The sequence below is a fragment of the Dromaius novaehollandiae genome, chromosome 8 (genome assembly GCF_036370855.1).
Source record: "Dromaius novaehollandiae isolate bDroNov1 chromosome 8, bDroNov1.hap1, whole genome shotgun sequence".
Lineage (NCBI taxonomy): Eukaryota > Metazoa > Chordata > Aves > Casuariiformes > Dromaiidae > Dromaius > Dromaius novaehollandiae.
The window spans coordinates 30840007-30862365 of NC_088105.1; the positions used below are offsets into that span (position 1 = coordinate 30840007).

At 44.9% G+C, this 22359-nt stretch overlaps 1 protein-coding gene across 1 annotated transcript in view; it reads right to left on the reverse strand.

The window, feature by feature from the left end:
- Window positions 1–554: 554 nt before the first annotated feature.
- Window positions 555–22359, reverse strand: part of EIF2B3 (eukaryotic translation initiation factor 2B subunit gamma) — a 100826-nt gene continuing 79021 nt past the window's right edge. Inside the window, exons 11-12 of the mRNA XM_026104345.2 lie at window positions 12570–12673; window positions 555–770 (exon numbers count right to left, since the gene is read on the reverse strand). Of these exons, the coding sequence (XP_025960130.1) occupies window positions 718–770; window positions 12570–12673 (157 nt within the window). The 3' untranslated portion in view covers window positions 555–717. The remainder of the gene's footprint in view (window positions 771–12569; window positions 12674–22359) is intronic.

Consider the following 22359-nt stretch of genomic DNA (forward strand, 5'->3'; position numbering starts at 1 on the left):
CAGATAGTATCCACTGTTTATGTTCCACTTTCCTTCCACACTCCCTCAGCCCTCAGCCCCCTCACATACTTGCTCTTGGGCAGGATTTCAAAGTAACGGCCCCAATTCAGCCCTAGTGGAAGTGGGCGCCACACTCCTCAGCCGCGTTACAGACTAGCAGAGGCGCAGATTAAACACTTCTGTGCTATGGGGCAACACCATGAGAGAGAGGAGGAGGAGGCAGCGGCGGCTGGTGAAGCTGCAGGGCTGCGAAGATGCCGCCTGCGTTGCCGCTGTGTTTCGCAGCCTGCCTGCTGCGTTGATGAGACGCGTAAGCAGCATCCCAAGCAGCTTCTCCCAGCGTCGGGGACGGCGGTGCGAGACTGCAGGGACTTGGTTTATATCACAGGGAGATCAGCTAAGTCGTTCTTCCGACTGGGCACAATCTGTGTGGTCCCCGCGCTTCGTCCTACTGGAAAAGTACAGTGCGTTCGCTCGGCGTGCAGGAACCGATATTACCCAGCACAAACCCGCATGCATGTCAATGAGGGGGGAGGGGATGACGGACACTCCGCTCTGTAAATACTTCTTTATTAAGACATAAATATAAAGCTGAACAGGAAAGGAGCAATGACAGGGTAAACTGTGCCAGTACTGATCTGTACGGATGATCTTACGATGCTGAACATCTGGTTCTGCTGCTGGCTTCCATAAAATCGTCTTTAAAACCTACTCGGGTTATATCTCCATCAGCTGTTCAGTGCCCACAATGACTTCATTAACATGTTTGGCTGAAAAGAGAGAGAGAGGGAGGAAAAGAAGAGGAATTGAGTTTTGTAGCCGTGTTTCAGACCTTGCATTTTTCAAATCTGCATCTTTAAAACAAATGAGAAAAGCAGATTTTAGGGAACTCAAACACAGATTTGCTGCCTTTCTTTGCACTCCAGCGTCTCTCAGGCAGTATCCCACACACATGGCAAAAGCCTAAACAACTGACTAAACATCGGAAGGTTTGTCTAATGAGAGTCTTTACATGTATGTGTCACTACTAAACAACAAAGGCCCCACGGAAGTCACAGCTGCGGCTGACAGGTGTACAACCACAACCGGGCAAGGAGCCGTCAACACCCAACATGGCAACGTGACATAAAATTAGTTATCAGTAATCCAGCCTGGCCCTAAAGACTGCTACGTGCCCCCAAAGCGCACTGAGCCTCGGGAGGCGAGCAGCTGCTCAGCATCAGGGATGCAGTCACTGAGACTCTCGGCAACCCCAACTCAACTCTGGCAAAAAAAGGGATTTCTTTTTTAAATCTGACTTCTTCCTGGATGCAAAAAATCTAGATGAACTCTCTCCAAAGCTGGCTACGTGAAGCAAGGCCTCTGAGCACAGTTATCACCTCTGCGGGGCTGAGGGGTGCAGTGATTCGGAGAACAGCCCACTGCAGACTCCCATGGAGCAGCTTTGTTGGAGGCGCCGTTTTTACAAGGTCACTCCTCTGCCTATTCCCAGGAGTTCTGCACAGCCTCACTGGACGTATTAGTGTGCCAGTCCCTGCCCCAGCACTGCTAATACACTGTACTGAAAGAGCCTCCCATTTAAAATGCACAAGCAGCTTGTCCGGGAAGGACTGCAAATAAGGCATCTAAGGCCAAAATAATAAAAACACAAAACTGAAAGACCAGTGCCTAAAAAAGCAAGCATGGGGCCTCAGAACGTGACACAATGCCTCTGTGCTCGAAGTAGGTGTCCTCAGGGTACTGTCAGGGCTCGGCAGGGAATCTAAATCACCCTCTGAGACTTGGACACCTCTTCAGGTGGAGTTCAGGTGGTTTGAACGGTGCTCCTAGGCTCTCAGTACCTCTTTTTTCCATTCTATACATCGGTAATAATAATCAGCTCTCATGTCCAGGGTGTCTGGGATAATCCATTGAGGCCCATGAGGTGCTCAGATATACTAATGGAGGCTGTGTTGTCTCCAACACCTTACACAGCAGTGGAGATAGAGAGCCAAGGATGATGTAAATAACTAGTTGTGTTTTATTTACCCACCTAAAACTCCTCCCCTCAGGGGAGCAGATTTTGCAAGACGGCTGGAAAACAGCAAACATGCTACCTTCAGCTACGTAAAGAAATTCCTGGCAATCCCCAAACTGGCCAGGCCAACACAATACTTCTCTTGGTTTAGAATTCAAGACATCATCTTTGCACCAGGCAAACCATCACTCCAGAAAAAAGTTTGATTAAAAACAACTCTAGAAACTTCAAGGAGTATTTGCACTGTGGAGAGATAATTTCCAACTACAGCCCCAACCCCACAATCATATGAATCCTTTTGACTCTTCAGCCTAGGGGATAGGGTTGGGTTAGCCTCACGACTGCCTTTCAGAGACCCTTCCTGAGGACAAAGAACAAGGAGAACAAGGAGTCGCTTCTCACTTTCAGCCTCAGATCAGGTGATTCAATCCTTCACTCAGGGTATTTAGTGACAACGGATAATTAAACCTGGAGCCTCACGCTGACGTCTCAGAACTTGGATCGCGATGTTGGAGCTTGGAGCCCAATCTCTAGCACTTTGGGCAGGACAAGCAGAGGTGGATGGGGTGCTCAGGAAAATGAGGGACTGACTGTACAAGTGCCAGGTGCAAGTGTGATGTAGGTAGCACCACACAACCTCTCCAGCACAGCTCTGCCAATAGCCCCAAGTCCAGCCTTCAGCATCTTTCTCCTCCCCTCCTGGACCTCACACAGCTTTGCCAAGGTACCTCAAATCCAACCTGCAGCACTTCTTGCTATAACATTCCTCACTCCCAACAACTTTCCCAATATATCTCAAACAGGCCCTGTAGCAACTCCTGTGACTCCATTCCTGAACCTCCTCCAAGCAGACTACCTATCATGTTGATTTCTGTGATGTGAATAAGACCCTGGCTAGCATCCAGTGAGAGTAATTACGTTATGCCTCTGCAGATTAAACTTGCCTTCATCTATGCTTATAAAGCACTATGTCAATTTATGGTTCTATATATAGGTTATCTGTAGCAATATTTTTAATAAGAAACTTTATCCTTCACTTCATACAGCATCCTGCACTGTCCTAAACTTGCAGAGCTGGGATAGGTCCTGTCACATACTCTGCTGCAGAGGTGGTACCAAACATTTGTATTTTGCACTGCCTTGCTTATAGGCACTTCTGATACCTTGTATTTTACATCTGATGATCTCAAAATGCTTTTCAAGAATGGGTGAATAAGCGCATTCTCATTTTACAGATAGGGAAACTGAGGCAGCAGCAAGTTTAGAGAGCTAAAAGGCCTGCCAAAGTCGCACGGGAAATCAGAACACGCATTCCCTGACCTCCCTTTCCTCTGCCTGTTTCCTCACCTCCTTGATCTGTGTGGCCCAGATACGCTGAATCTGAAGTGGGCACACACAGCCTGCCCAGCATGTCACTGCTACCTCAGAGACTTGCATAAAATCGCCAAACTCACTTCTTCTTGTACAGGCTAAAAGAAAACACATGAATGTGCCTGCCTTAAATCTGCAAGAAAGTTTTTAAGCGATAAAGGGAATGGTTTTGCTAGAAACAAAGCCCAATTCCGCACCCCGAAGGGATGTGATAGGCAGATAAGGATTCACCCTGCTTCCCTCCTTGCTTCCCAAAGCCCTCCTTGCAGAGGGAAGGGAATTCTGACTCCACTGCGTGCGCCAAAGAGAGCGGAGCTGCGGATAGCGTTTCATTATCAGCCACGGCTGCCAGTTGCCAGTGGCTCTGGCTGGTACCAGCAGGCTCAGTTCATGCGAAACTCTGCCTGAAACTCGGGGCGGGGTGGTGGTGGGGAAGTACCTCACATGCTTAGCTGTTCAGCTCCCTTCTCCTTCTCCAGCTCCCCATTAGGGATTTCTTACCAGGCTGCCTTTTATCTGTCACTGGCAGGGTTACAGATGCATTCAGCCCACAGAGAGAGAAGAGGGATTAGAGAAAGGACTTTCAGAAGGCCTTAGAGTTGGACTCTGCAATCTTAAATCATGTTCAACTAGATCTTCTCAGATTGGGAGCATCTGGTGCTAAGCAAATCCAGAGCTGATCAACAAATTCAACCTTCTGATTAGCACTTTGCTACAACTTGCTGACGCAGCCCAGCCTGGAGTCAGCCTGGGTGCTTGAACCGAATGTCCACAGAGATTTTACTGAGCGTAAATCAAAAACCTGTCACGCGTTATATATGCGTTCCTGCTTTGCAAGACATTTGTTTACACATACTGTACACTAGCCCCTTAAAAACATACGCGCAGCACAAGGAGAGCTAGCGAGCTGGGGAGCAGCACAGCTTTTGGTGCTTGGCTAAAAACAAATTGTAATGCAAATAAACAGAGGGGCGGAAATGACTCCACATCCCAGCACAAACCCCACCACCACCAGAACGGGGCTGCAGCCCGAGCGCTTCCCCCTGCAGCCCAGCACGGCCGTCCTGGCAGGTTCCTGTGAAACTGCTTACAGAAAGGGGATGCCGGAGCATTCCTTTAAAAGCCATGTGAAAGCATCTCCTTGTTGTTTGCTCAATTAGCCCCAGACAGATTGCTGCTGCTGCTGCTGGTGGCAACGCTGGGTTGTAAAGGAGGAGGGGAAGAAGGCGAAAGGAAAAAAAAAAAAAAAAAAAAGGTTAGGGCCTAGGCCCAGGACCACCACGAAGCTCCAGCCCTCAGGGGCTCCAGAAAACGTTCAGTTTACTCACTCAATTACATACACTGTTTTATAAACCCTTTAAAATAAAATAGAAAACAGTCCCTGGCACAGAATTACTGCTCTATTATACAGCAGTGATGAAAGCCACTGCTGTGTATTTGCTCTCTTTAAAGCAAGAGATAGTTTAACTTAAAAAACTAGGAAGGGGGGAGGGGTGGCTGCAGAAACGCATGCACGAAAACACGCTGTGGGTGGTTCCTACCACATTCACCCAGGACAGAAAGGATCAGAGAGTGGGAGAGAAGAGCAACTTGTCTCTGCAGTGATGGCTGGCCCTGGAAAAGCAGCCAGGTTGTGGGGGGAGAGGAACTAAAGGGGCTTAAGGGGATGGGAAGCAGCTGAAGCTTGACTTTGGGAGGCTGGAGGGTGTTTTAAATTACATGTAGAGATAAAGAAGGGAAGCAGGTGATGGGGGCTGATTTGTTTGTGTTTAGAGAGCAGCAGGGCTTTCCAGTCCAAGCCTGCTCTTTCCCTAGCTACATTTTACTTATGTGATAGCTAGAGACGGGGGGTGACCAAAACGCGGCCCCAAAGGCCAGCAGGGTCTCACAGATTTCTCCCGGGCACCTTGTTAACCCCACCGTGCAACAGTCAGCCACACCTGCAGGTCTCAGGGCGCGATGTTCCCCCGTGGGTTGCGTGTCCCGGCTGCTCCGAGAGGTGGGATGTGCAGCTCACCTCCAGGAGCACTAGGAATTGGGCTGGCAATGACTGCACGCAAATCAGCTCTGGCCTGCAGCTGGGGGGGCCCTGACCCAGCTCCCAGCCCAAGCACCAGCGGTCAGTACAGATCTCACTCCTCTGGCACGCTGACTCTGAGCAAACACCAACGCACAGCGCCAACACTCACCTGGTGCAGCAGAGGCTTTTCTGACAGTTCAATCGGTATTAACCCCTTCACCCTCAAATCCTTCCAGGGGTATAGGCATGTCTTGGGAGCATAAGGTGAAAGCAACAACGAATGCAGTGCTCAAAAAGAGCTGATTTCAGTGCAGCTTGGACCAGATGGATTGGAGGGAGTGAAGGAATTGGAAAGAGATGTATGGGAAAGTCATCACTAGGGGTTTTAAGAGAAAGGTTAGTCGAGGGAAAGTGAGATCAAGAACTAGGAACGTGCATGAGATAGCAAGTTCCTTGGGGAGTGGGAGACACTCAGAGTCCTAGTAACATGTCAGAGCCCTAGCAACCCGTTTAAGAGGGGGACTGGATTATAGCGATCAATGTGCTCCCATGGCGATATCATCACCTCATAGCAAATGCCAGCATGGATCTCAGAAATGTCAGTCTGAAACACTCTATCCACACTTCCTGCTATGGCAGAGATGCCGTATTTGCCTGGAGACTGCTGCTTGCTATGTTGGACACAAATAGAGGTCCCGTTCCTTTCTCAGGCATCCATCAGGGTATTCTTCCTTGCTCTTTCATGTGGCTGAGCTCTAGCAGAGCACAAGTGGTTATTTTCTCCGCCTGTAGCATGTAAAAATATTTCCACAAGGTTAAGAACTGCTGCCTTACGGGTAGATTTTTCACAATCAACATGCTGCGAGTGCGGCAGTTCACTTAACCCATTCATTTAGGTAGCCTGAACTTCCCTGGCCAAGGGACAGATGGTGTGTGCAACCTAACAGTCCCTGGCAGCGGAGGTGAGGACAAAGTGTTATTGAATGGATAGTCTAGGGAAATTTTATGCCACCACTAAGGCCAGAACTCATAAACAATTTTTTTACAATTTGGAGAACAGGCTTATTAGGAGCACAAAGAAACATGTCACTGATGCAAAAAAATGACAACTTTTAAAGACAGACCTATTTTAACTGCTAACTAATGTCTTTGTCAGGGAGACGCAGCAGTTAAACTACTTTAGGGAACAAATCCCACAGACCTCTCAGTTTCACTATGACTTTACACCATTCCTACATCTTCTCCAGCTCATCTTGCGCTCCAGTGCACAATATACATGTGTGCACTGTTTAGTCTGTGTCTGTTCTTTGGGAGCTTTCATAACTCCCATCTGCACTGCAGCATGCTTTCTAATCCCAACTTGTATAGTGCTAAATGCTTTCAGTTCCCGAAGACTTCACCAGGAAGCACTCCGCATCTTACAAGGGCAGATGCTGGGCCCTACTTAAATGCAGAAAGGGCATCAGAAAGTCCGTTAGTTCCCTCCTGTCCCCATCCTGCCACATCTTGGCTAGGGTGAAGCACCCTCACAAGCAGTCAGCCATTCACATGTGGAGGCTTCCTAAACTGTACCTGCCTTCAGAGGATGCCATTAGAGAAAAATGTGCTCTTTGGCCCTCATTAATATAAAACAATCTTACACTGTTTCATTGAGAAGTCCTAGAACTCCAGGCTTGGAACAGGACTTGGAAAATGATCGGAAACAGGAGCCATTCCTTACTGGATATGTGCCTTTTTCTGTTCTTGTGAGAAACCACAGTTTTGGCTACGTGATAAGCCACTGGAAAAAAAATCTCAGTTTGCAAATGCTCTCAGGAGGGCAGCTAAAAGCTCCAGAGACTCTGTTTGCACTGAGCACTCTTGACCACTGAAGTGCAGGAGGAAAACAGGACTCCCCTGACACTTGTATCCCTGGGCCATTGGCCAGTGCAGCACTAGGCACAGAACTGATTCTCTCCTGTGGCCAGAATGATCCTGCCCGGGCACTCAGGCGGTTCGGAGAGGGATGCTGTCTGACTCAGAGCAGTCAGGAGGCGAGTGCCAGACGGGAAATGGAGCATGGGACTGCTAGGCAAGGGGACTGGAAATAGCAGCTACGATCAGAGACCGGAGGTGGAGTCAGGTGGGTGTCTGGGAACAACCAAGTAATCTCCATGGGACAAAGACTGGAGGAGAAGCCAAAGAGAAGACTGGGAATGGGTGAGACTGGTCCTGGAACAAAGAGCCAGAACAGAGAGGTTTCTAGCAGGAGTTAGGATCAGACAGGAAACTGCTGATGTAGCTGGGACTGAAGGGCTCATGCTGGGTGGCAGAAGCAGTAAAGCCTATAGTTACTACAGCCTTCTCCCCCCAGGACCAGCAGTGGATCTCTGGGCTTCTGAGGTCCATGGACACCTGCAAAATCTGCTGGCAAAGAGCTTCTCTTGTCCTGGTCTAGATCCAGCTCCCCCTTAAGGAAGAAAAACCACTATTGTTAGTTCCCATTAACAAGAGCAGCAGAAGCTGTACAATGGAGTTCAAGTTTCTGACCCTGCTAATGATCCATGCAAGGGCCAATATGACCCCATACCATAAAACTGCTTTTTTCAGACTGAGCCCCCCCCCCAAGTTTACAAAGAGAATGTTAAGGCAAAAATATCAAGTCTGTAATAGCTTGGAATTGCCACAGGTGATGTGCAGCTTTAGCTGAGCTTCTCTGTGCACACTTGGTAGGTGTATCATCACCTGCTGCCACAGTGCATGCACAGCATGGGCCTGCTCTGGAAGGCGCAGATGCAAGAAGGTGCCCACAGCAGGAGGATATACTCCTGGTCAAGGATGCTGAACGCTGCCCTGGAGAACCTGGCTCTACCCCTGCTTGTGCTGTACACATCTTACTAGCATGCTATTTCCACATTCATCTCAGTAGTGGTCAATAACTAGGCACTTTGTACATGCTTCAGCCATGACCACAGCACACTGCAGGCACAGTGAATTAAGCAGGGCATCCTGGCTTTGAATCCGTAAGGTACTATATAACGCTAAGTCCTAGACTTCTGAATCTCCCTGTCCCTCAGGTCTCTGAGGGTAAAAAAGGAGGAAAACCCAGCCACGTTTACACTGAAGAGATGAAAATGAGGTTGTTAACTGTTGTGAAGCATTAATATGATGAATGCTGCAGAAAGGCCATAAGAAAGGAAAGATCCTGTCTCTTGCATAGTGCGCAGTATTTAAGGTTTCAGCCACAAACTGAAAAATGATAGGAAAATGAGGAATATGGAACAACTCTGCATTCAGCAAATGTTACCCATTCTGGACACTGACTGTGACAGGGGCACTAAGGAAAAAAAAATATATGGTTGCACAAAAACTGTACAGGACCAAGCACAGTAAAGTCTTAGTCTACACCTTGGTCATGGAGCTAATGCTACTACTAAGTGTGTACAAGGATGCCAAGCAAAGATTACACCAGCACCCTGAATGCTGGTATTTTTTCCCTTTCTGCACATACACTTTGCAGCAACAACATTGCTGTAATGCAGTTTTTGGGTGTGCAAAGATTCAGGCAGTCCCTGGACTTCATTGGCCCTTTAATATCCAACACATATAACATCCCTGTCCCAAAGACAACAAAGATGAAGGTGAGGGATAAGGTGGGAAGTTTTGTGTGGATTTTGCTGATTCTATCCTATGTGCATGTCTTCACAATGTCTCTTTCTTGGTGTTTCTTTGAGGAAAGGTTATGACTATTTACTGCACATGCCTCTTCCTGACTTACCTATACCAGATGTACAACTTATTCCCTGCTGAGTCTGGCCTAGACACTCCTTTGAGAACTGTACTCACCAACTCTAGGGCTCATCTGACTCCTTGACTGGCCCATCAGCAACACTTCCTCTCTCTAGTCCTGCTGCAATGAGTGCATGCTGTTTTTGAGCTCCTCTTTAAAAACAGGCTCATCAAAAAGGCTGGAGCATAATCCTAATAACTGTCTTAGAAACAATGATTGAATGCTTTGTGCAATTAAATTCTTTCAGAACTGCTGCCTGCCATTTCTATCCCTTTAACAATTCCCTCCTTTTTCTTAGGTACCAACATGTTTTTCAAACTGCTACCTGGGTGAGGCAGCTTTCATACAGCCTGTCTCTTAATTCTCTACTAGCAAATTCCTTACCTTAAAGTAACAAAGAGGAAGGAAAGTGGATGCTTCCTAAGCATGGTAATACAGGCAGGAGGGAGAGAATGGTAGGGCTCTCTGGAGGCATTTCTTGCAAATCCAGAAGTTTAAAAAGACTCCATACCTTGATAGTAACAGAGGCACTTAAAAAGTACCATCTCTGGCCAGTAGTGTGATGGGGCTGAAGTCAACACAGGACTGGGAAGTCACCGTTGACAGCAACCTGGCCTCCCTCTGTCTCTAACTTTCTTTTCAGTTTGGAAGTAATAGGTTGCATCCGATCTACCCCAAAAGCTAGTGTTGGTGTGTTGCTTTAGTTAGGTGTCCAGAGCTTTGCCAAGCCCATTATTAAGTGATGAGGTCTCCCACCATGTCCCCAGGGAGATTATCCCACAGCCCACCAGACCACATCGTTAGGAAAACGTGCCAGCTATCCAACCTAAATTGTGTTTAAATCAGTCCCACTACTCCCAGCTGTACCATTTGGACCACCCTAAATATGCCCCTGCCTCTTCTGCAGAAGGAAAAGCATGAGAGCTGGCTTGAGTTACGTTTGCCTATCATTTGTGGTAGCTGTTCTTCTGCCATGCTCCTTGCATGGAAATGGAGCTCTTTTTCTGAAAGGAGGTCAGCGCACCACTGGCTCAAAGAGCTCTTGTACCTTGAACCGCCTGGGCAGTGTGGCCAGGACTTGTACAGCAGGGCAGGGAGCAAACAGCCAGTTCTGCAGTAAAGTCAACTGTGGGATTTGGTTGGGACTGTGTAGGACGATGCAGAGATCTCTGTACCTTTGACGAATCCTGGCTGATGCTTTGGAATAAGGTACTGCTGTATTTTTTTAATGTTTCTGGGAAGGTGTATGCAGCTTTGCTGTGCAGGCTTCTAGCATGTAGCTCCCAGACCAGGATCAACAGCCAGCCACTACCGTTTATGTCTGCTGAAGTGTGATCAGCTTGCAACAAAGGGTGGCTCCAAACCAAGAGAACTACTTTTTTCTAACCTGGCTGTGGAGGCTCGAGTTTGAGGAAGGAAAAGTTACCAAACAGAACAACACAGCCAAAGTCCTGATGAAAGGGGGAATATGGAAACAGACTTAAAGGGCCACACCAAAAGCTTGGCACAAGATACAGGAAGCCTTGGGTAGGGGAAGGGAAGTCATGGGCATGTTTTCACAGTGAGAAAGAGAGGGTCCAGTTTACTGTGGGACCAGCCAAGGTCAGAAGAGACATGCTGGGCTGGAAAGACTCCATAGTTCAGGAAATAAGTCATGAACTGCACAGAGAGATCCCAGACCACCGAGGAGAACCAGACCCCAGCCCAAAAAAATTCCAGAACGGTTAGGAAACTGAGGCAGAGAAATGAACTAAGTCTTTATTATTTTTTCTCACTCAGAATAATTGCATATTCATAATCTGCCTGAATGTGTCTTTGCTAATGTCAGTCATACTTTCCTAAAAAGTTCAACTAGAGAGCCCACAGGCTCACTGAGCACTGGGTTTAAGCTTTGCAGAAGTGAGCACCAGCCTCTGCAACAACAGGCAAATGAACCATGGGTTTCAGCTCTCTTTCTCTCCCTCCAAACACATCTAGAGACCCTGAAAAAGGTTTAGACAAGGATGACAAAGATAACCAAGGAGACAGAATGGCTTCCATACCAAAATCAACCAGACTAGGATCTGCATCCTGGAAGGGACAACTGAAGCAGATGTGAGCAAGGTCAAAAGGGTGGTATTCCAGTTTGATAAGATCTACTAAAGAAAGCAAGCATAGTTTTATTTCATAAAATATTAGCTAAATCTACAGCCTGTCTCCTCATAGTTCACACTGCAGTTTAACAACCAAATGTTACACTAAGGCCACTGATTCAGATTGATGTGATGGGCAAAGCCATGAGTAAGTAGAAATTGAGATATACATGACCAAGACCACAGTGCACAGGAGAACATGCAAGAGATGTTTCCTAGAGTATGTGAAACTTGCAATTGCAGTATCAATACTTTGTTTTCATTAATCTTTTTTACTTTTAGTTTCTAATTAAAGGAAAACTCATCATATAGATAGCTAACAGCAGGTCATGCTATACTTCGTAAGTGCAAACCTTGCTCTGTGCTAGGACAGTTACAATTGGGAATTCACCCATATGCTATAAAGAGAAAGCAAGCAAACAAATCCTAGTCTGACTAAATAATTTCACATGGAGCCTGCAAAGGAACTCACTTTTGTCCTCAGCCCACACTCTAGAGCAGGGATCTGCCAAACCCCAACCAATATTCATTAAAAAGCCCTCTGCTTGGGATGCAGTCATTGAGACAGCCATTTCCTGCCCATTATCTGTTAGGGCAGGAAATCAACAGTTCCACTCAGGCGGTTACTGAGCCACTGCTACTCACAGTTTGATTGGATGGCCTGACTTTGCCCAAATGAGGGCCATGTAGTGGTAACCCCTCTGAAGCCCCAAAATAGCATTTTGTTTAAGTAAAGCAGATCTTAACGTAGCTGCCCTTGTACTTAGTACTGAGCACAGCAGCTCCTAGTATGATATTCCACCTTGAGCTTCTGCTTGGAGCAAGGTGGATGGGAGCATGCTGGCACCCTTGGCCAGTAGCATCTACAGAGAGAAGGAAGTTTGTGCAACCAATACTACGAATGCATCACCCCTGACACTGACAAAGGTTATTAGTTAAAATAACAGCTTCTTCTGCTGAGCACAACTTCAAGGCTGATCTAACTGTGGTCTCTGGGAAAAGACTGTCTCAGCACCCAATCTTGTTCTTTATAATAAAACAGCATTTTTCTGCCATCTTCAGAGGAGGAAGTCCCTGAACTACTCCTATGCCAAGAAGCTGTACTTTCCATGAAAAAGCAAATCCTAGTATTACTGGACAGCACATTGTAGAATTGCTACTGTTTACTGGCCCTTCATGAAGAAACAGGAGTAAAATCATGAGTAAGAAATACTGAAAAAAAAAATCTAAATACATTGCAAATACAGCTTCTCTGCTTACCTTTGGTTTCCAGCCGCTGATCACTACCAATCAAACAGTCCTTGATTTCTGCACCCTTCTCTATCACAGCATTATGACAGATAACACTGCCCTGAAGACAGCACCTACAAAACAAACACAAAGTGAAAAAAGAAAATGATTTAAAATGACAGGCATAAAACACAGCTATCTGCCAGAATATCTAATAAGCCTACGACATGATCCTGTAAGTAGACTCAGGTATGCTCTTTTCTCAGAATCTCCACTTTTCTTGTCCTGATCCTGACACTCTGTTCCTGGAAAAACTTAAATGTCATTTGTCAGAATGGGTTTGCAAAAAAAGTTTCTAGCTTTACCTCTTGTTAGAATTGCTTTCCTGTATACTTCTTTAACAGAATAAACATTGCCAGAGGACTCCGTAGACAGGACACTGGCCTGGGACTTGGGATCTGGATCAAGTCTCAGTTTTTCCACAGACTTCCTGGGGAACTGCAGAGGTCACTTCTATGCCTCAGTCGCCCAGTTAAAAAGAAGAGAAGCAGCCCATTCCTGAGAATTTTGCTGAGAAGTTTCATACAGATTAATACCTCAACTAGTGGACCTTGTTCATGTTACATTCAAGCACCCAAATAAAATTGCTCTGCAATATTAAACCAATGAAACCCACACCAATGGAAGCTGGAACTCCTCTAATCTCCTAGGAGATTTTCACATCCATGTAGCTTTAGACACCACAGAGTCTGAAATGCTGCAGAGGGCACAGCCAAGCAGGACTGAGCTTTACAAAAGTAACCTTCTTTCTTGCAAAATGTTTCTGAATCTGCAACAAGAAGCATTCAGATCTGCTGATCTGATCCGATCTTTGAGATAGGAAAGAAGTTCGAAAGTCCAAGTGCTGGTTCCGTAACTCCCCTGTTGAGGGACACTGAAGGGGTTACTGCTTTGGTCTGTGCCTTTCCAAGCAGTAACGTGGAAATTGTGAATCTTAGCAAATATCCATGATGTGTACTCAAATGCTGCTCAGTCAACACCATGAGTAGTGTTAAATGGTATTAAATGTAGTTTCTTTCAAAGCTATGGAGAAAAAAAAAAAAAGCTATTCTGCAGATGATTTGCTTCCTGATTTCTACATGTGCAAAGATAGCTAGAAATCACTGAAGGAGAGAGAATATGAAGGCATCCAGCTAAAAGGTGCTTAAAAATACTACTTTATCAAGTCTAACACATCAAAAACAGCAGATTGTGAGAAATGTATAAGCAAGATATATAACCCCAGTTAGACGCAGATAATCTGCCCCCTCATGTTAGTCCCACTCTGAATCATAGCATTTAAAAACTCTTCCCCTTTTTTGTTAATGTTAATTATAAGAATTGTGAATATTCTTGCTATCCTCCGTCAAATAGCTGATCTCTTTTCAAAGTTTTTGGCTTCAATGATTTTCTATGTGGTGACTCCCGCAGTTTAATGAACCACTGTGACACTTCCAGCTGCCTTGGTCACAAGTTTACCGCTGCTTAACACTTTCACTGCACTAGTGATACACCACTGCACTGCGCCATCAGGCTGGCTCATGGACAGCAGAGCTATCGTGGAGCCTGAGCTGCTAGCGCAGAGGGCCTTTGGTGGCAGGGCAGAACCCTCAGCCTAATTCAATGTCCTGGGGAGAGCTAGCCAGCCGCGTTCCTCAGGAAAAAAATGAAATATCAATCCTCACTCCACACCGCCAATCCTAAAATTAATTGCCACTATTTTCCTGCTAACACATCCTCACTATCGATTATACAAATTCTTGCATTAAACATATACAATTCTGCTGCTTATGTTAGTCAAAGCAGAACCCATCTGCCTTGCAAAAACAGTACGAACTCCGCAGGAGTAAAAGCAGATAAAGTGGACCTCAGCCACACTGGTTAGCAGTTACGACCCCCCTTGAACAGACTGTCCCCTCTGAACAATCATTCTTTCAACTCGCCCAAACTCCCCCTCCTCTGACCTATAAGGAGGCAATATGAGCAATTATGCTGCAAGTCATCAGCTCAGGTTGCCCTGGCAAGGTTTCTACTAACATGTTAATAAGACAAAAAGCGGCAAAGATAGAGAGCAGACCCCCGCCTGCCTTTGCTCTCACACTGTCACAATCCACTTCCTTCCCAGTAGAGCGGCGCGGACCATCCTCTTGTGCAACCGTGTTTGCTTAGAGAGAACATTCAGCATTTGGAACCAGGCTAGGAAATGAATCAGTGGAGGGAGAACTGCCTGCTGCTGCTGCGACTCTGGCTTGGCTTTCAAGAAGACTAGCGAAGGTGATGGGAGAGATTCCTCGTTTCCCACTGAAATGGCTGCCATCCAAAATGCATACTCCAAAACACCCTCCTCCTCCATCACTTCGCACCATTCAGAAGAGAGCTTTCCCCTGCTTTGGGAGGGCCCAGTTTTTAGGTTCCCACCAGCTATCATTTCTTCGGAGCACAAGAAGAGCCCTGGGTATGCTATACCTCTCAGTATCATCCTCGTGGGCTGTAACACAAACGGAAAAGGGATTTAAGCTGTCGTTCTGGAGTTCGGACTGGAGAACATTGGATGTGTGTTCAGAGCCTATTGGGGATAGTTTTTCAACTCCCAGGGAAAGAAGAGCATTGTAAAAAAGAAACTGCTGATGACATTAACATCAAAGATAAGGAGGTTTCCTGCCAAAACATTTGTTGGGACGAACAGGCCAGGGAACCAAGATGACCTTGTCTGTGCCAGGTGCTTGCAAACCTATCCTTGTCCAATGCCAGCGAAAAATAAAAACAAAGTACTCTGCCACCCCAGGAGTTTCTTAAAACTTATAAAACCAACTGAATGCAGAAGTTTTAAAACCATACTCAACACTAGGATTACTCCAATCACACAAAACAGCAGTGAATCCGGCTTTTATTGCTCAAGTGGAACAAAACTTTGAGAGATAAAAACACAATTTGTGGGTGTTCCCTTCACCCGCTGACAGATGTAATACAGCCATTTTGAAACCATTTGTAAATGCCTTCTTTAAACTATGCCATAAAGCCTGCCAAGAGAAGTATTCTGTGTGTTTATTTAATTTTTACTATTTTTTTACATTGAAGAGTAAAGAATAAACTTTTATTCTCTTGCAGGGTAAATACCACATCTCACGACAATCTGCTGTATTCTCCTTGGATAAATAGCTGCTGTGTTTCCTGGCTTGCTTAACAAATAGGTGCTCTTAGTCCTCAAAGGTGACCTGACAGCATTCAGCTTCACCAACATTGTTGTGTGTGTGCATACGCACATATTTGATGTACTGCTTTATAATGCAAACCATATTTATTTTTCTTCCTAAAACGCAGTATATTTTTAAACTTTTCAGCACTGTGAAAACGGATATCTTCTGACCTTAAAATCCAAAGAGCATGTTCAAACCCACAAAAGGAACTAATTTGGGGCATTGATTTATGTCCGAAATTTCAATTTGAATTTGTTTTAAGTGTAATCACAAACTGAAAGTCTGGCAGCTCGGTGTTTTTTAGAAAATAAATACAAATATTCAGTGTGCGTCTGCATTCTAGAGAGTGCGTTTTACAAGCCCAGTCCTGTAGTGGTAACAGATGTAGATTTCAGCTAGCTACGACATTAATTTGCTATACAGGTACAATGTGTGAATGAAAGCATATGAGAGTGTGTGTGTGTGTGTGCGTGCCCGTGCGTGTGTGTGTGTGTGTATATTATGTGCCTGTATCAGAGAGACAGAGAGGCTGACTTTGGGTTTTTTTCTTTTTTTTTTTTTTTTTTTTTAAGTGAGAGAACAAGAGCAAAAGGAGTAGTGGCCAAGGAGGCATGGGGGGATTACAAGGATTTAGGTCTTTAAACTGTGGACCACCTAACAAGATCACTCCGAAATGCCACTAATTTCAGTTAAGGCCACAGACCCCCCCTTCCTCTGCCCTCCCTCTCTCCCCCATTGTAAACAACTAATCCCAGCAGAAAACAACAGAGAGCAAAATGTACACACATTCTGCAACATTCCAGGTCCTGCTTTATCTTTTATTTATTTTTCTAAAAGGTCAGCGTATGTATGGAGCAAGGAGGGGGAGGGGAAGAAAGCCGAAAAACCTCAAGTCCATCTCTTGTGTGGGCTTGAAGGAAGCTGGGAGAAAGCAAAGTCCAAAAGCATACAATATGAAGCTTTTATAGCACAGCAATTCCTGGCCTCAGCTTACTTCCCTCTCCCTCTATTTGTGGCAAAGTCACATAGCTTCAAACCAAAGGACAGGGTGGTCGATTACATCTGAAAGAAATGTAAAGAATTGAGAAAGAATTCCAACTCCTGTTGAAATTATAAATAAGGAAGTATTAGGCCCAGAGACAGGCTGATTTATGCAGCCCTGGAACTGCTGACTTTCAGGCTGAGTATCAGTCTATAAATCAAACTCTTAAATCAAGTGTGTCAATCGCTGCAGCGTTGAGATCCTTAAGGAAAGAAAGGCACCTACCACTGCAAGCAGGAAGATTGCCAGGGGACTGAGGTGCTGTACCTTTCTTAATTTTCTGAAGTGTAAATCTGAGATCAAACACCCTTGGGGGGAATGGGAAATCAAAACGGGGAGTGCTCGGCACACCGGGAGCAGGCTGCAGGATTCCAGGACACAACCCCTCATTACAGGCTACCAACCGATTATTTAGGACTCTGTGATTAAAGTGATGAACACTCCTGGGAGAAAGAGGCTTAAGTAACTGAGGTCAAGACCTCAACTGCAGTTCTCACCCTAGTCGCGCAAGCTTAGGAAGGTATGAATGTCACAGGTTTGCCTTACAGCAAATCTCCTGAAATGCCAATGGAAGCTATCCAGGTCTGCTAGTTTAATCCAATTGTGCCAAAAACCCAACATAATCTCTGTTGGGCAGCAAAGCAAATGAGGTGTCTAAAATGCAATGCTTAAAAATATAGACTCGAGGGGAAGAATGAGCCTGAAGCATAAAGCTTAGGACAGCCTGCTGGTAATGTTCTGCCATGCCAAGAAGTCAGGGCTCCTGCTCCTCTGGATGAGCTACGAAACAGATTCAAGAGTAAAAAATTAAGGGCGACATGCCTCGGCAGCTACTTTGCTGACTGAGGGGTAACAGCTGCAGATTCCCCCAGGAGCAACATCCCGTTCTGCCCTGACCAAGAAGGTAACAGCCACAACAGGCACCTTAATGGTGAGAGGCAGGTAGGGAGCTCTGAAACCTTCCAGCAACCCCTACGGGAATACCCTTGAGCCAGAGCGTCCGTGGCTGGGACACACAATCCCAGGGATGAGGCACAAAGACCATGGGAAAATAGGGAAGAGGCAAAAACACTATTAGGAAACTTGAGAACCTGAAATGCTGCCTTCATCAGCATTTATTTTTACACACTAAGATGCAGAACTCAGGGTACTGTGAATCTCACATTATACACTAAAGTAAATACCAAAGACTACAATAGATGCCAACATACGTGCTATAATTTACAGATACATTTCAAAGCAAGCATTCTTATGTGAATTTGGGCTTTGATCTCCTGTTTTTCCCCTTGGGGGTAACAAAAACATTCTACCAACCCCCTAAATTCTTAACCCATCTCTGAGGGTGTTTTCACTAAGGAACTTGTTTAATTTCTCTTTTCTAGCCAAGCTCATCACTGTGGTATGGCTCCTTTACACTTCCCCACACCCTAAACATTTTGCATTACATATTGCATATACTTGCCAGCACTCGTATTTTCCAGTGAAAGTTCAACTGACCTTAAAGAATTGCCTCTAACCTACCTTAATGTGTTTTATTAAGTGAAACTTGGGCTGTCAGGGAAGGTGGCCTGGAAGGTTGTGCCTCACCTCTGAAACTTCAGTTAAATTGGGCTCATCTTGGAACAAACAAATTGGTAGCCTTTCATGCAGCTGAAAGCCCAGTTTTGCACACTTCAGCAAAAGTGCACCGAAACATGTTTTACAGCAGGAAACCTCACACATGGGAAAACTGACCTTTCTCTGGATTCACTCCTTGACAGAGAGAGGGAGGGCCATGTCCCACATGAATTTAAAAACACTCAGCTGATGCCCAGGAAAAGCTACAAATTTCTATTTTAAGGTAACAAAGCATGTTGATTCCCAGCTCTGTGTTTGCTTTACTTGCTCAATAGTTGGCACAGCCAGACTGAGAGGGATAGTTAACACATACTGTAGAAAGACACTTTCTCTGGGGGTTTTCAAGGGCAATTCTGGGTTGGGAACTGTATCCCTCCACTGGCCATTATTTGTTAAATCAACTCCTGTATCATATGGGCTAGGTTTACAAGTAAAAGAGGACTTTCTAAATGTCACCCTTACAAATTGAGCCTGGGTTCTTAAAGTTAAGCTGAACTCGTTCAGTCCCACTGTTCCCTTAGGAAATTACAGGAACATTTCTGGCACAACATGAGAACTCTTCCTTTTCCATACCCAGGTTGGGGAAGCTTTTCAAGAACACCAAAGGCACTTACACACAGGCTCCCACCAGAAATCAACAGCAATCAGGTGCCTTAGAAAAACTCCATATCCCTTCTCCATTAGATCCATGTGGCTAGCAGGAGGCAGGGAAGCTTATGCATAGCTCTGAAATCAGATGCAGCTCTGGCCCCATAAAGAAGTAGATCAGCAGAGTGAGAGGGGCTGTTTTAAAATGCCACTTTTCAGAACTGATGAATGCTTTAAGTTCAACATCTGATGTACAAGATGTTTGAAAAACCGGGAAGAGCTCCCTGCACTATCAGGGAAACATCTGTATCTGAGATTAGAAAGCAGGTGGTTTATTTAACACAGATTGATGTACAAGGAAACTATCCAGAAGAAAATGCTTTTGAGGAGTTGCTGTTAATAATGGTTCAGACATTCATGATATAACAGGTTCTATAGGAGAAATACTCTAAATATATTAGATATAGCACAATTCAACTTCAGTTGAAACTAACTGAAAACTAGCCCTATAAGTAGCTCAGCTGTTTTCTGCTCACTGGTTTCCTAGTTTGTCCTCTCTCTCTTTCTGAAAGCAAACTCTGTGGGCCAGAGATTGTCTCTATTCAGCATCTTACACAGCATGTGCATTGAATTAAATAGCAGAATGAAAATAATGGTTACTGACCAAAAGAGTTTACAGCATAAAACCAAGAGGTGTGACAGAATGGACAGACCATATTTAGTACGCAACCAAGAGAAATAAGAGCCCTTCTTACAGGCAAGCGCCATACCTAACTTTATCCATACATTCATGCTTATCCATATACTTGATATGTTTATCCACATATACACTTCATCCATATGCTTAAACTGAGCAGATGTGTATGCTTTTATCAGATGTGTGCTGAATCAAGTACGTATTTTTTCCTTTGCTCTCTCCGGTATCTATCCTAAACTTGCTTTTCTTTCTAGGGCTATCCAGGGCTGGGGTGCGATTAGTATTGTGAGAAAAACTGTCCAGAAGACAATAGCCCTCTTAAAAAACAGCTGAAAAAATAAAATGTTTGGGAATCCCGGCATAAACAGAACTTTATTTCCATTTTTGCAAGCTATGGTGCTGGAAATAACTTTGTTTTCTCATTCCTTCTCATGAGGGAATGTGCTGTAAAATATATTTTACAATTTCAACAAATGTTGCCTTGGCAATAGGATCATTCCTTTGTACTGCTATTATCCAAGGGGAGAAAGACCACTTATGTGCTGAACCCCTATAAATGCTCAATTCCATCCTGGTTTTAATTAGAACTTTCTTCAAACCACTCACTGTTTCTACATCAGGTGCTGATTTGGCACTATTGAGGAAACAACCAATAAACTTCACAATCAATCTGCAGTTAGTAGTCAATCCAACTCAGCTTGCTTGTTGTTTTTTTCCTTTATACATTTTCTCATAGAAAGCAGCAATAAATTGGAGACATGTGGTAAACTAAAGTAGCATTTAACTGGTCACATGTGGTCTCTCTTCAATCCATTCACTGAGTAACATTACAGCAACTGTGCCATCTATTTCAACACAGGTAGCTGGAACATGTTTAACGAAATCCAACACACAACTTATCGTCTTGATATGACTGAACAAGGAAAATGCTAGTTTTGGCCAACATTAACAGTACCAGTTCTTCTTCCACAAATCTGGCTAATTTAGTCCTCCGTACGAATTTTTAATCCAGCCCGTTCTTTCTGCCTAGGCACTTAGAACTCCTAAAGGCTTTCTACATTTCCCAATGGGATTAGTCCAACTTTCTCTCTGTCCTCAATATTCAAATCACCTCCCTGCAGTTTTCATAACCTACAGCTCTCAGCGGCCTCTCTCTTGCATTCCAAGTTTCCTGATGCCGCAATGCTTTGCCGTTTGCTGCCATCATGTGCAGCGTGATCTGAAGCATATCTGCTTTTCTTTTTACTCCCTTCCCCTTCCAAAAGGTAATCCTGGCACAGTGTCATATGGGGAGTTTCGCCAGTTTTCTCTGGGTAGTATGTGTTTATGTAGTTCCAGCTACATGCTTACAGCTTTACAAACACAATAAGGAGACAAGGTTATTGTTCAACAGTTCATGCCCCTGCACACACACACAATACTGTGAGTCACATCTGCAATCCCAGTCCTGCAGCTCCTGAACCGCGACTGCCCATTGCATCACACTCTCTGGCAATTGTCTGCTGCAGGCTCCTCTCTGGAAGGGAGCTGCTGCTTCTCCCACTGCTATTCACATTTTGTCATACAGCTTGAGGAGTTTCGTAGCACCTTCCGGTGAGGAATCTTCTGACACATCCTGTCCAAGTATATCCACACCAGGATAAACACAACATCTTACACTCAAACAGGGAACCTTGCAGAGTTACAATTAGAGAACTGTTAAAGGCCAGCAATGGAAATATCACAGAATAGCAGTGTCTGCCCGTCAGAGCTTATGACTCCAGATCCCGCAGCTTACACCTATCCTGGCAAGCCCCTGTACCACATGTAGCATCTCTGTCTGCAGACTGTAAAACGCAGAACCAGAATGTGTTAGAAATAGCTAGGGAGAGCAAAATGAACACTGGAACAGCTTCCTCAAGTGGTTGATAGCCTTTGAATTGTTTATGATTTTGAAATGAAAACAATCTGCCATCTTTTAAAACCAACAGCTGCTGAGCTCAACTCAGCAGGTACTGCATAAATTTCTCTGGCCTGTGCCAGGCAGATGACCAGATAAGGTATTATAATAATCTTTTCTGCTTTTAAAAAAATAATCACCCCCTACCCAGTGAGCAGTTTGTTCTGATAAAAGCATTGGTGAGACAAGCTGTGTGTCCCTGGTCACTGTGAAGATCTGGTACTTTCTAGCTGTGCAGGTGAAACCTTGGATGTAATCTTGGGCCATTTGTGTCTTGCTGTCACCCCCTCTGAAATAATCACAACAGCCTATTAATGACTTTCATAAAAATGGTTATGACTGCATATCACTTCATTACATTTTCTTGAATAAAGATTGAAGGAAAATACTTCATTTCAGAGACTAAATCTGCCATGGAGTTCCTATGGTACTGATCCCCAGCACGTCAACAGGGCCATTTCAAAGCACGGCTTACTGTGGACCTTTCAACTTGATAATTATCTGAGCTTCTAACATCTTGTCTCCTCAGCTAACCTGTAAGTAGTCCAACAACCTTTTTTTTTTTTCTTCCCCTATTATAGTTCCATCTCTTGAATCTTTCCCAGGAAAACTTTCAGCTTCCAGAACCAAGGAACAAGGATATACTGCAGACATGACAAAATGGCACAGCTCCTTTCAGTAAATGTATACACTAAGATCAT